A 15,534-nucleotide genomic window follows, 5' to 3' on the forward strand; every position below is an offset into this window, starting at 1 on the left:
TGCAGAAGTAATATTTAAATTCATGAGAAGGAGATATATATATATTATTTATAGGCCACTATTTCATTATCATATATTGCCCTGAGAGATATACACCTTCTGTAAAAAAAGCATTCATTTACCATTATACAAAAGCTATGATAGACAAATATAACCAAATCTATACGTGACACTGAGTAGAGGCACTCTGCCACTAAAAGTTGTGAAAGACTACTGGGGGCTTATTCTAGCAAGGGATTCTGATTGCATATTTCCTTATTATTGTATTTTTTAATTAGCAGAGATGACAATAATAAAGAAAACTACCCTCACAGAGCTACAGAACTGGAGGAAAATGCTGCTCCTTCTCGAGATCTCCAGCATCACATGGACAAGAAGATGTTTGATGGCTCAACCAGACATGCGATTGGTATCTTGCAATCAAAGCAGCTCAAGTCCAGTGTTCGAACAGATAATGGGAAGATCCATGAAGGCAATCAGGTAAAAATATATTTTTTTTACACCTGTTGGTTATGAAAACATTCATTAGGGATCATCATGGACAGTAAAAGTTACATTTGGTCATAATTTCTTATTTAGCAAGGTAAAAATTATGGCTAGACCAAATCTTGTTTGGCTTGTAAGGGCATATCTTGCTAGGATAACGTACAAGCCTGCATACATAATGTTGTTTTTTATGCTGGTATTATGCTATATAGTAGTATTTTATTTTATTTTATTTTAGTGTTCTGATTTCATTACTATGATTGCATTGCTGTCTTGAGTTCTAGTTCGCGTCTTTTTTACAATAGTGTTGCAGGCAATATTAAGTTTGTCTGACTGCATTCTGTTAAATATTGGCTTATCTTCATTTCTTTTTAGTTAGGAGACCGTGCTACTTGTAAAACAATTTATCCTGCTTAAAGCAGCTTCCAGATGAAGTAATGTCAGATCGTTTTTCTTTGCTCTCCTAATATCCCCTAAAAACTCTTAATTTTTTAGATTTTTTTCCATCTTGTTTTGGTTACTAATTATTTGTTAAAGTTTTTGAATTCCTGATGGTGCTTATCCTCATCAGTGACTGCTCTCTGTCAGCAATTGTATAAGGACCAATATTGACTCCTTGCTCACACCAGAAAGCATGCTTTACAGAAAAATAGTGTACTGGCAATATATTTGGTGGTGTGGGCAGGACAACAGACTTCCCCAAATTCCACAGGGAAACGGACATCTTTAAGGGTTGATCTCCTGGGTTACCCTCAACTCTCCTATTTCCTCCTGCTGACTACCACCTCCATACTGTACCCTGGTCAGTAAGAGGACCAGTGAGAGCTTTGCTGAACCAAGGAGATCGGCACAAAGGAAGTTGTGTGGCATAGGTTTCAAAAATTTGAAATCTCAATTTTCATACTTCACCTTTTGTTACTTTGTTGCTTGAATTTAACAACACTGTAACTTGCTTGCTTTCATGTTTTGCCTAGAATTGCTATAAAGACTAAAACTACACGTGATTTTATGATGAACCAGACTCAAATCAATAATTAATTGTTAAGTGTAAAAGAGAAGCAAATATTGGCTCTCTATGGTGTAAGTTACATCCATGGCTACTACCTGCTACCTTCTTTGGGGGCACACAACTGGGAGTCATTTGTTTTAATCTGTTAAGATGTCAAATACTACTCCTTTATCATAAATTAATATTAGTAGTAGCTTCTAAAAATGGTCTGGTTTACTGAATTAGTGGGCCCTCTGTTAAAAGGAGAATGTAAGGTTGAGGTACCGGGTCTAAGGAACCTACCTTTACCAGAGCATCCCAGAGGTAACGGAGCTTTGCAGTGGACAGCTACAAGGTTGTTTGCCTTACTTACATTAGAGTGTAAGTTTTTCAATTTATATAACGGTCACAATCTATGTGTTACAGCCTTGTAGTAGCCATGTTCTTGCAAAGACATGCCTAGATGTGCTACTAATAAGTTGGTACTACTGGTATCGGGCAGATATGCTACTAAACCAATGGTGTTGGTATTGGCTTTACAGCATCTGGGGAATAATCTCAATTTTCCTATATGGACATCCACCCCCTTTATCCAGTCTGGAGTTGGTTGCTTCTATGGGAATGTTCCTATGGGAGTTGGTTGCTCCTGTGGGAGTTCCGCATGCACATACAAGTTCTCCACTCCAGGACTATACCTTTTATTGCTCATCAATATTTTGTAGTATCTGGCAAATCGGGCAAACCTTTTGTTTTTTTTGGTCTGATAGGGTTTTTGAATGTTGATTTGCTAGCTGACTATGGGTGTCAAGGTGTTGTAAGCTGGCGCCCTTTTAGACATGGTTCCCCCTTCTACTTCTGGGGCTCATAAAGGGTCTTATGACAGACCTTGCACCCAATATTCTAATTTAGATGGTGTAAAGAATGGGATTGTATCTCAAATCCCCGGTGGTATTTTCTTTTCTCAGGGGCTGTTTTAATGGTTTCATGTTTTCTAGGTATTGGCTACCTTCATTTGGGTACTTGGTGGACGTTGAAGAGACTTGGTGAATTTGAATGTTCCACAGTTAAATAAAGACATTGTACTTTGTGTGTTGTATTTCAATGTTGATTGTTTAAACCAGTGGTTGCCAACCTTTTCGGACCTACGGACCACTGAAGGCACAGAATCCGAACAGCTCATGCATGGGGGGCCGTGTGTCACTCAAAGGGGAAGAAACTTCCCCCATAGTAACGTCATAATGCCTGAACCCGCCCACTCTCCCATCGCAGGCTCAGAGTGGGCGGGTTGTGTCTATACAGAAAACATTGTCCGCGGCTCTGGCCAGTGTGCCCCCCAGCAGGGTCATTCTCCTAACCCCACTGGAGGGCGCACTGGCCAGAGCCACGGACCACCAAAATTTTCTTGGTTCATGGACTACCAGTTCGCGACCGCTGGTTTAAAATATTTGTTACAAATTTTCAGGGTAGCTAAAGGAAGATTTAGTGCTTTTTTTCCAAATCTAATTCCCAATGAATATAAAGCATAGTGGCTCTCAATGGATTTTAGAGTAAATACCAAACTCAACAATTTTTGTGATCCATTTAGTTTCTGTATTGCAAAAATGGAGAAAATACATTTGTGTGAACAAGTACTGAGAGTGTTGGGGAAAAGGACATTGCCTTTTTATAGTGTCAATAATATGACCACTAACTGCAACCTGAAACCATACAAATGGTACTGCTCTGGCACGTCAATTACCTGAAATTATCATTATACCTGTATTACATATGAGTAGTATATTTGCACTGATTAACTCGACCCATATTATGTTTTATACCTGTTATTTTAAACTTTTGAGCTTTACTGGTGTATTTAAAGCTCACACCCTCTGAAAGTATTTGTTTCATTCTAAAAGTCGATTCCGATTTTTCTATTTCTACCCTGTTGCATATTATTTTATTTGAAGGTAACAAAGAAGCTATTTTCTTCGGTTTTTAAATTGTTTTCTTTAGCTATTCTAGTCACTCAAACGGCTCTAGGTCAGTACATGATACAAGAGATATTTCAGCTATCTTGTTGGTAGGGAATATTGGGTATGTCAAATTCGACCCAAAAATCTAAATTTTGATGCCAAATAAAACTATTGCCTATCACAAATCTAATAGAAGAAAAAAGTCAATTATACATGAGCTTATTTAGTGTGGGACTGCAGGATGTGGTGTCTACCTGTGGTTAGAGTGAAGCCCATCTAATGGATATGGATTACTGTGAGTGGGTCATTGTTTGATATGGACATACTTACACAATACAATGCCATTATATCAAGCAGCCACAACACAATACATCACAACATAGAATTGTAGCAGTGAAAGGTCTGGTTTAGTCTGTTAGGTAGGATTGTGCTTTGTGACATGGCTGTATAAATTCCAGAACATGGTGGAGAGAAATAATTTGGCAGGTAAAACTGCTTCCTTTATATGTATTACATATGTGTATTTACCTGTTTGCCTGGAGTTCAGCTTTGAATGTGAACCTTTCTCTAATGAATAAATTCCTTTTTTCTCCTTTTTAATTGGCTCATCCAAACCAGAGCCATTCTGCATTCAGCAGCTGCACATTTCAGGCAGTTATAAATAGGATATGCGCTGCTATCGCAGCTGCGTCCTATTTCACTTTCTAAAATGCAGACAACTTCCGGTGTAACTCAAAATAAAAAATAAAACTTGTAATGATGAGGCTGCAAATAATCAATGATAGAAGATACACAGTTTGTCCCTGATTTTTGGCATTGAGAAAGCGCAGTTCCTGATGTTCATCAACTAGTACATTATTCTTGCTGTGCTGATCTTCTTGTTGAATGAGTGCTTTGTCATTGACATTTGTGACTTGGATCTTACAAAACAGAGAAGTGCTTTGTGTGCCTTTTACCAGCCTAGGTTTGATTTTTACAGTATATCTCTCAGCCACACTCTGTAAATCATCTTTGGAAATCAAATTGCATGAATGTAAAGAAAGGGATAAAACAAAAACTTTGACCTAACTGTTAGACTTAGTTGTCAGGTTTTACTGTTGTCTTTAGGTTGGTGGAATGTTGGAGATCAGCATATTCTTGATGGCCAGACCACAGAGACTCACCGCAATCTGCCCACTGGCCTGGCTAAAGCCGTTTTCTGTACTGATATCAGATAGCATACATATATTCTCATCTAATGTATTTAAAGTATAAAAAAAGGCAAAACTTTTTTTTTTAAATTTGGATAGAGGTTGGAACTACCCTCAGGTGAATATTGCGGACTCCCACTAAAGAGATTTACTCTTTGGAACTGTCCTGATCACCAATGACACCATGAATATAAGTGAGGGTTAATCTAACATTTTAAACAGGAATAAGCCTACAATGGGGTCACTAGTTGTGTCGACAGTCTGATTGCCCTGACATTGGAGAAAGATTTTCTCACTTCGCATTGAGTCTATGGGATGAGAAAATCTACTTTACACCTACTCTATCCATAATAGAACAAAACAAGATGTTTCAGTTTTAGATTTACTACAATACATCTGTCTGCATTGCCATCAATTCCCTAAGATGCTGTGCTGCTGTTAATAAATATATAGTATAAAAGTTATACTGCCAGCCTTTATTTATGCACAGGTAATGCCATCATCTTATATTTCGTAACCTCTGGGTACTCCCATACATCCCATAGCATGGAGTCATATGAGACCTGAAGAAACAGAGAGAAAATTGGATATTTTATTAGTGTGTATGTGTATATATATATATATATTTTTTTTTTTTTAAATTAATGAATTCTGATCTGTTCATGTTATTTGGTTTTCATGAATCTTCCTCTGAAATGTTGAACAAAAGCCCTGAATTGTTTTTTAAATGTTGGAAGGAATAGCTATAGTTGTGAGGACCTTCATCATTGGCTAGGGAAGGGGTGGGCCTGCTAATTAGCAGTGCTCTAAAATGATAAACCTTTATTTTGGAATGCTCAAAATTTGAAAACAGCCTTACACATGACCTTTTCATAGCATTGATAAAGATCTTTTATGGATTGATTTCCTAATTTTGTGTATCGTTCTTACTGGTGTTCATTCTTCTGAATTTTCCTTGCTTTTTTATTGGCTCCAAGTTTTACATGCAAATAGAAATTGTCCCGGACGTCGAACATTTGGTCATGTCCTAGTCTCTGAGTCATTTTTCACATTATAGGAAGGTGTCCGAACACAAAGTGCATAGCCAAGGACTGTCTGAGTAGCCATGCTGACCTCTATCCAAGCTGAAAGCACCTACAGCGGGCACATGAGCAACCTAGATGCAGTGGTCTGATAATTAATTTTTCATTTTAGGTCATGAAGACCAGGTATGTGTGCATTGATGGAAGAGATAGTAGCAGGCTGCACTATGGGAAGAAATCAGGCTGGCAGAGGCAGTGTGACATAAAGGAACTGCTTCTATCATCATGGTGCCAGTTATTGCAAGACACATTCACAGGTCTTGTGCAATTCATACCATGCCATGTCAGACCTGGCACAAGAAGTAGCTACACAATATTAGACAGGTGGTTTAATGTTTCAAGCTGGCCAGGGTGTAATGTTTGTTGGCTGATCCTTCTTCCAACTTTTAACAGAGTATTACATTTTGAGATGTTCAAATGTTTTCCACCAGATTCTGAGCTAGTTTTTTGTGCTCCATAGATTATTTTTTTCATTCCAGGAAATGGAAGTGTTTAAGCTAAACCAAACTCATGCTACATTTGTACTTCTTCATTAAACATGTTATATTGTTGCATTCATCTGATAGATACACTACCTAAATATATTCTCTCTTCACTTGGTTACATCTAAAAACATTTTTCTTCTTTTTTTTTTTTGTATATTTTCAGAGATGCAAATCATTTGAAAGTTTGATTTGCATATGAAAATAGGAGTAACAGGCAAATGTTGTCATAACAATACTTCTATTTTAGTACAGTGGCTGAGATGAGTAACATATAGATGCATAGATACCATTTGTTTGCAAATTATTTTGTCATCACCAATAATAAGAACCTTCTTGTTGTATTAGGAAACCTGTGTTAGAAGCTAGGGTACTGTTTTTCTGATTTACAGACTGTGTTCAGGGCGAGGTTTTGTGGCCATAATTGCTGAAAAGTTTCTTCTCATCCTTGCATGACGTCTCAGTAGCTCGGAGTACTTATCATGGATTTTGCAATAAGAACTTGTTAGGATATCACTTCCCCCACCTCCTGGATTGTAAGCTCTTCGGGGCAGGCTACTCCTGTGTCACTGTCTGTATTTGTCTGTCATTTGCATCCCCTATTTAATGTACAGCGCTGCATAATATGTTGGCGCTATATAAATCCTGTTTATTTTTATTAATAATATTATCACATGGCTTCCCTATTATCCAGCCTCGCTGGACATTGTCATATGCCAATAGGAAATCAAAAATCAAGAAGGCACCCACTAGTGTGTCATTTCGACTCTTGCTTCTATACTTTGTTACTGATCTGCAACAAGTCTGCCTATCTGTACTTATGACTTTGTATATTAGAGAAAAGGGCTGTTCTTTAGTACTGAATATTTAATGGACTCAGACAGCAGGGCATATGCTTCTTTTATGTTCAGAGAATGATCTATTACCACTTCTGCTTTTGCTCTTCTCTCATTAGTAAACTTTTAATGTCTGTATACAGTAAAATGACAGAGCAGAAAAAAAGCTAGATGGTGATAAGCCAGTGTGCCTCCATAAGGATACTTGGCACATCTGCAAAATTTTGTTTCTACTGTGGTTCACTTCTTATAATTCAATGCTAGCAATTGTCTGAAAGCTTAGATCACAGTGTGAGATGGACAGTTTTATGTCTGCCGCTGTTGTAACAATAAGGTAATTGCCCGATCCTTCTGAAGTCATGCTGAAATTATCTCATGCCTATCTCAATCCTTACACCATATAGCTTTATTTTTTATTGTTATAGCCAATGGCGTATTTTTCAGTAAATATTGTGGTCTCAGATTTTTTCCATGACAATTACCCATGTGTAATGAGGCTGCCAAAGCCTTCCTTCCCATGCAACCCAATTTATCTAACCTAACAAGCTTAATAAACTGCAATGAGTGGCACCCAAAACTTTTGTCCTGCCACATTTTTTGAAGTGGCAAATGAGATCTAAATGCCATTGTGGGACTCTTTCTGCACTGCCTGTTAGTGAATGGTATACAGAGAGACTGAGACTATTTCCGAATATAGGCTTATTTCAAGTCAATACTATTACTGTTTGCTTTAGAGTTCCTAGGACTTTTGGTTATCTTCTAGGTTTCAGTTTTGTAGGTTTTTGAGTCATAGTGAGCTGTATATCTGGCTATTAGTACTCGCTACACAGCGCTTTTGGGATTACCTTGTATAAGGAAATGAGACATTACCTCCAACTTCCTATTTTAGGTTCAGGAATAACTGCAACCACAAGAAAATGAGTCTCATTACATCTAACTAATCCAATTTGGAAGGATCAGCATATAACCACACAGTCAGCCATGCACTGTTATATGGGCTGTACTGATGATGCTCACTTCCCATTACAATGCATGCTGTATTTCTCATGTAATGTACATTAGATGCTGCAGCAATAAAGATCCACCTGCAGGACATCCAGCAACATCTAGTCAATTTCCCTGCTCTGGTAATGTCCCTGGCCAACCTCTTTTATTCACTGGATTTCAATTCTTGTATTCATGATTGCTTAGTGTCACATTAGGGAGTCGCCACTAACTACTTCATGTATTCTGACATCATTGAGTCTAAAATTAGGTATGTCAATAAAAACCGAATAGGCTAAATTAATAATAATTTAACGAGAGGGTAACAGGGAGAGGCAAAGTATTAACAAATTAAACTGTAAAGCATTTTAGCTGCTTTGTCTGTTAATAACAATATCCTCAAAATAAGATCAGAAAAAAACAATGACCTAATATAGTCCCTTATGAATAGACCATTGTGTCCTCAAACATTTATAAACAGTCTCATTATTCCCAATGGGGATATACCTAGTTGGTTGCGCATTTAAAAATAGGGCGATTTTCACTACATAGGGCTGATGACATCACAACCTAAAGTACATGTTCCCTCCAGCTATGACTCAGTTGCAGCTGCTGTGAATTGTATTGTGAGGAGCATTGCTGAGGGTCATACTTACTGAACAGTGCTTAAATATCTATGAATATTATTATTTCATAATTATCTATGAAATTAAAGCGATTTTTAATTGAAGCTGTTGGAAAAGAAACATTGCTAGATATTGTAAGCTTTATTTGAATTTCTGCAGACATATCTATTTTGCTTTAAACATCCTACACCAGCAATGTCCTTGAACACATTCAAACCCAGCCGATCCTAAACTTTCTTTTCTTGCATTTTTAATGTGCTGAAGGGTAGGTCACTAGTACTAGTACTGATGTAGTAATGATTGTAAAACAGGGCAAAATGCCAACCAGCTCGAAAATAAACCAAACTACCTAGAGGAAAAATAAACCGTCTCGAGTATAAACCTAAAGCACAAAAATTAGAGTTGTAAAATGTGTACAGAAATAATGTTAGAATACTGGTTTGCTAAAAAAAATATGCACCATATAATGCCAAAGACAGTACAGTTTCTGATTTCTCTATCCACCCCTAACATTTTAATAATTAGTTACATTTAAACCCTTCTGTTTCAATTACATATCTCTTTTTAGCCCTAGTGACAGCATCACAGGGACCCTGTTCTTCTTTATAAAATATAAGCACATGAAAGCTGGTAAGAAAGGCTAGCAGGGTGCTGTAAATAACTTCCTGAAAATATCACAGCACCTTGCCTTAGTGCTGCTCTTGATCCCTTAGCCCTGATATTAGCACTGGGTTTGCTCCTGGAAGGAGTTATACAAATATCATAGGATGCATGAATGTCATTCTGGAGAAGTGATGTTTTAGGCAGAATATTTTTGCATGCACACTGTACTCGGTGACTACCGCTAATTAAAGAACTACTGAAATCAAATGAATGAAAGTAGCAGGCCAGGGACTGTATCTAGCTAAAGAATTCCAATCATTATTGAGGTGGGCTCTAGCCGCATACTTTAATGTACATTGTAGGAGAGGAGAGTACAAAGTTAGGTTGAATAAAGAAAAAAGTCCATCAAGTTCACCCACTAGGGTTACATATGCCAGATAATACCATGGAATACAAGTGAGGAAGCCTATAAAGCTATACAATAATCAAAATAATGGAGTTCAGCTTTAATGTGTTTTCACCCCGTTCTTCACTCCAAGCAAAATCCCATCAGATTCACCATGCAGAGTACTGAAAATGTTTTAATTTTGAGAATTGGCATAGCCTAGTCACCTTCTATTATGTCACCAGATTCAACTTTTTATCCAGAAATAGGAGCAGTGGACTGATGCTTAAGCTATGTTATATTTGTTTTACAAAAATATTTACAGCAGTCATTGACCCACTTTTCTGTAATGAAAGAAATTTGAATGCCAGTTCATGTGTTAGGAGAAGACCTGTGCTAATTGGCAAACTAATTCTTCTCATTAAAATTTAAACATGTATATTGTAAATTCTAATGCCATATGTTTGCTATATATAATTCAGACCTACTTCTTAAGGCCTAGGTAAAGTGTTACAGTTTATGATCGGATTCTTTTAAAGCAAAGTACACAAGAGCACTGGGGCTATTGAAAGAGTTGAATGTCACAGGTTCTGTTACAGAACAAAGTGTATAGAAAACCATTTGTCAATGGGGAAGCCCCAATTACCTCCCATTTACAGGAAGTGGAAATTATTAGAAAGTAAGGAAAATTTCCTTTTTAGAGATTTACCATTGGAAGATTTGCTTTGGATTTTCTTCTTATGACCACTGTAAAACTGGATTTTACATCACTTTCTGTCTTGACAGTGAGCACTGTTCATGGTTACTATCTATCTTAGGAAGAGTCAGCCAGATTGTTATCCTAGGAGTCACTCATTTTTGTTTCCTAGTTAAACTTCTAAATTCTCTGATCCATTTCTTTTGTCACATGGAGCAGATGGATTGTTCCCTTCTATGGCCACCCTAAGACAACTGCCTTCAAAATGAATTTGTTCACTGTAAATTTTTCTTAACTTCTGCCTTATATTTACTGTAAATGCTGACAATAGTAGTATAAATTGTGTCACAGTTCAGGCGTTATGTTGTTATGCATGTTAAGGGAAATCTGTATCCCTAAACTCAGTTTCACATTTTATTGTTGCAGTTAGTCTTGCTGCAGTGTTCATATCAGGTTCACCAAGGTAGATTTATTGCTGGTATGGGAATCTGTCCCCATACTAAAGGTAAGGGGTTCTGGAATGGAGCATAATGTTTACTAGGCCACCAAGGGCATAGTTGATGTCACCATGGTCTCCAGGAGCAGCACAGAGCTTCTTGGACACCATTAGATGTGTATGTGTATATATGTATGTATGTATATATATATATGTATGTATGTATGTATATATATATATATATATATATATATATATATATATATGTTTTTGGTTGTCAGCAGACCCTGATTTTCTCTTCCTGGATTCATGAATAAGTGAAACGTTTTTACTTTTGTTTGTTGAGAGTATTTCAATTTTTTGCAACAGTTATTCTTCTATAAATGTGGTAGCTGCTCTATGAAAAAAGTATAAAGCCTGAGGAACTCCTCAAAGTACACAGAAGTCAGAGGAGTTGCATTACACAAGGGGGCATGTATGTCAGGAAGTGTGCAGGCCATCTTGTTACCCAGGCTAGTTTGGTAACCCATGTAATGGAAATATCTGGGCATCTAAACTCGCCTCCCTTGCTCCTCCACCAGTGCTGACATCTTACCCTGGCCATACAGGCATTATGTCACTCCTGTGCAAGTGGAGTTCATTGGTTCCTGGCACCCGCGTATGTCTGACACTGCGATGCGCAAATACAGGTCGGGTGAAAATGAAGATGGAAAATCCAAACCACATACCTCACAAGACATTTCCCACACATAATCCTGTTCATTGTAGGGGTTCAAAATAACTGGTTACATCGTAATAGTCTGTTGCCCGTACTACAGATTCACACAGTTAATTTATTTATTTATTCAAGCTATTATTTATTATTATTCAAACTACAAGTGATCCAACAAACCTGAAATGGATTTGTTAAAAATAATTTGCTATTAGTTATTAAATGTTTTAATCCTGGAAGACACCAACTCCAGGTTTGGTGAATCAACCAGGTTTTCCCATGATAGTCTTCCCATTCGTATTTTGGAGAAATCAGGCCCAATGTTTGTAAGGGAGACAGCAGAGTAGGCTCATCATTAATGTGTATGGAGACCTGGTGCCTAGGCTGTGTTCAGTAAGTGATAAAACAGAAAATGTCTTCATCTGATAACTGAATATGTGGGGCCATAAAGTGCAATTCACACAGGTCGGTATTTAAACTAGACTGAAATCTCCCACATCACAGTTATGAATTTATTATATACATTTGTTCTTACATTTATATATTGAAATGAAAAGCTGAAAAGTTAGGAGCACATAAAGCTAAATCCTTTATAATAAAAGAAAAAAGTGGTCGACCCAGTTTGCTGTGTGTTTTATTTTTTTAAATATCTAATTTTATGTTGCCACATTTAATTTCTTCTTATCCTGAGATACATAATTAAACAATCATGCTTGAAACTTTGCTTAGCATTTTTTAATGTAATTAGTACTGTAACGTTTCAGAATGTAGTTATTTGTGGTGTAGAACAGCACCTGACTTAAGACGGATTGTTAAACCCTGCACACTGACTGTGCACCCAGCTGATGGTCTGGTGTCATATTCTGTCTGTACAAATGTGTTTGTACTTTGTTTTCCACTTTTATATTAGAGGCAGCAGAGCTTTCTTTTGTTAGCCATCGATCGCTCAGGTGGTGTTCTTTCATTTTCCAGATTGTCATTTGAGCTGTTCTCTGGAGAGGACGGTTTCACTTTTTTTTTTTTTATTCTTCTTTAGTTCAAAAGCTACTAACCTGACATATATAATCTCTCGGCACTTATCCCACTGTACCTATCTATGTCTTAAATACTCCTTTTGTTTCTGCAGGAAATTGAGACTATAAGTCAATGCCTTCCTGAAATCTGGACTACAAAAGGAATGATGTCTCATGAGCACAGTCCTCATGTTTCTATGAGAGCAGCCACTGATTTCCAGCCAAGGTAAGTTGTTTTATTATAAGAGGTATTATATAACACTCCTAGAAACCTTACAATGCAGCTCAAGCACTGGCGGTGATAAAGTGGGCTGATAACTCTGTTTGTCTATACACAAAACAAATGATCAAAAAAAGCAGTCATGTACTTACAGCAAAGTGTTCTCCATTACAGGGTTTTAATAGCACAGGACACATATTGTGTAGTTTTTCTAATAATGTCTTCTGTGTTATAGGCTAAATTTCTATTTAAGGCTGTAAGAACAATGTTCGAGTGTAAGGGAAAAACAAGCGCTGAGGGACAAAAGTAAAATTTACATAAGCCATTTGTATGTAAAATTTGCACAGTCTATAAATTAAATTAGACATGCTAGGCTTTTACCAAAAAAATAAAATGATAATAATCCCACCGTCAATAATAATCTCAAAGTCATAGCACATATACAATTCCTACCCGCTGCATCAGATTTTATTGTCAAAGAACATCAGTTCTTTCTTTCTTTATTTTTGTTGACTACCAGCCTTTTTTTATCTCAAAGTGAAATCAAAACTCTGCAGTATTGTTTTGAAATATAAAAAATAAACATGAAAGAATTTTAAGATAAATAATAACTGAAAAAAACAACAAAGAAGAAAAAACAGATGTAAAGATGTGTATATATAGATGTATTTTCTGCAAGATTTTGTTGTAATTTCAAAAATAAAAGAATTTGAAGATAAATATAAAAGAAGAAAAAACAGATCTATACACCCTCTTTAAGGCTGTATTTAAAAAAATTGCTTTGACCGTTACAACTTTGGCACTCTTGGTCTATAACTTGTTCCCTACATTCCTCTTCGCAGAGGTTAAGAGGTGCTAGATGAGGAACATACCTGTTTTCCAGATTTTTTTTGTATTTATACACAACTAAAGCCATTTTTGTTTGTGCTGTGACAGGAAGTTGAGAAGATGGATTGCCACAAGTATTGAATGATGGCATTTAGTCTGATCGTCACTTTATGATTACTAGTTAGCGTTTGCTACTTTGAATGCCGCTACATGTTTATGGCCACTCATTTCACTTTTTAAAGTGGTAGGGCAGAAAAAAAGTGGTGATGAGTATTCTGTTTGAGTGAATTAGGTTTCTGATCTTCAATTTAATCTTAATTTTTACGTACACACTTCCAATGGTTCTCGCTCGATAATCGGTGCAGGGACGATATCGGACGAGAAGTGTGTACAGCGCGCGTCGTTCATTGTCCGAACAACCGTCCTGGCGGATCCACGGTCGATGAATGGTGACCGATCCTAATGCAAGGGAAGGGGGAGAGAGCGCACAGTGGGGTGCTGCTCTTCCGTTTTCCCCCTCCCCTCTCCATAGAGCAGAACGGTGCTGTATGTACAGCACTCGTTCATGCATTGTGCAGTGGATAGTCGTTGGAAAGGATCGTGAAAGATCCTTTCCAACTACTATAATTGGAAGTGTGTACGCGGCTTAAGTCAAGCAGTAAATTCTCTATTTGATTGAGAGCTAAACTCTGACATGTCTATTCCAGATCATAAGCATTGTTTTTAGATAATTTGTCTTCCGTGGCTTAGGTTTCATGTGGACTGCTTTAGGTTCCACAAAACTGAAAAAAATCGCATCATTTGAAGTTAATTTTTAAAGTTCAAATTAACTTCAAAATTTGATGTGCATCAAAATAAAAATATGTGCAAAGGTTTATGTTTATTTCCCTTCTAGGTGTAGGTTGGGAACAATCGGTTCTGCTCCCTTGCAGTACTGAGCTGCTCTTCTACCATTAATTCTCTATTGGCTATTGGCCATGGGTAGATGTAGCGTCTCCCCTTGGGGCAGCAGATCAGTGGCATGAGGAAACAGTAACTGCACCACAATCTCAGCGCCATTCTAAACGTAGCCTAAAACAGTGTGATAAAAGTGCAGATGTAAACATTGGTTCTGCTTTATTGTAAAGTTCTATATACAATAATCTGGATTCATTTTAAGGCTCATTAAGACACAGGAAATTACAAGTTGGAAAAAGATTAAGCACCTGGATAAGGATTTTATTGTTCAAAATAGTGACCATAGTTTATAGCTAGGTCACATGGCAAAAAATAATGATTTTTATCCATGGGTAAAGCTTTATGTATTAAACCTGGTTTCGTTTATATTTCCTTTTAAAACAAAAAAAACATGCAGTCATTTTGATGCTTATGGCTGACACGCTTGCAGTATAGTGTTGTTGGATAAACTGTTCTCTTCTTTCCATCTTTGGGCCTGGATATTTTAGCTCCTTTTCCATTTGATGGTTTTTAATGCTGCAGCTACAGTTATCTAATAACAATACATTACACAAGCTTTCTGAAATCCCTCTTGAATATGTTTGGTTCTGTAATTCTGAAGAACAAAAGCAAACAAAAACAATGTACCAAATGTACTTGTATGCCACGTTCTGTACTCTGTGATCCGCCACTCCCACTCAAGCCTTGTTCCCAAACTTTTCCACAGATAAGCAAAGCAAAACTGGCCATAAACAATTTATCATGTAATATTAAAATGAAACAAGCATGATTTGTTAGGACGCCCCACTATTGTTCTTCACAAGTGACAATTCTTGGTGTCTGTTTCATAAAAGTTTCTTGCTATCAGGGCTGGCATTGCTGGAAAAATTTGGAACGTGCTGCCAAAATATTCATCCTTCACACTGTTATATTTACTTGTAAACTTTGCATACCGATTCTTGGAATCTATATTATTTTGATTTCTTTCACACAGCACATGAAAAGGTTAATTAAATATATAATGCTGTACAGTTTTATGAATACATGTCATACTGCATGTTAACATATGTCACATTAG

At 36.9% G+C, this 15,534-nt stretch overlaps 1 protein-coding gene across 2 annotated transcripts in view; it reads left to right on the plus strand.

The window, feature by feature from the left end:
* FAM13C (family with sequence similarity 13 member C) overlaps window positions 1–15,534 on the plus strand; it is a 64,240-nt gene that overhangs the window by 16,901 nt on the left and 31,805 nt on the right. The window contains exons 3-4 of one of the 2 annotated variants that reach the window (XM_072423244.1): window positions 282–480; window positions 12,586–12,698. In XM_072423244.1, coding sequence (XP_072279345.1) covers window positions 282–480; window positions 12,586–12,698 — 312 coding nt within the window. Of the gene's footprint in view, window positions 1–278; window positions 481–12,585; window positions 12,699–15,534 lie in introns of both variants that reach the window. The other variant, XM_072423243.1, reaches the window with a different exon arrangement.

The sequence above is a fragment of the Pyxicephalus adspersus genome, chromosome 10 (genome assembly GCF_032062135.1).
Source record: "Pyxicephalus adspersus chromosome 10, UCB_Pads_2.0, whole genome shotgun sequence".
In the NCBI taxonomy this organism is placed as follows: Eukaryota; Metazoa; Chordata; class Amphibia; order Anura; family Pyxicephalidae; genus Pyxicephalus; species Pyxicephalus adspersus.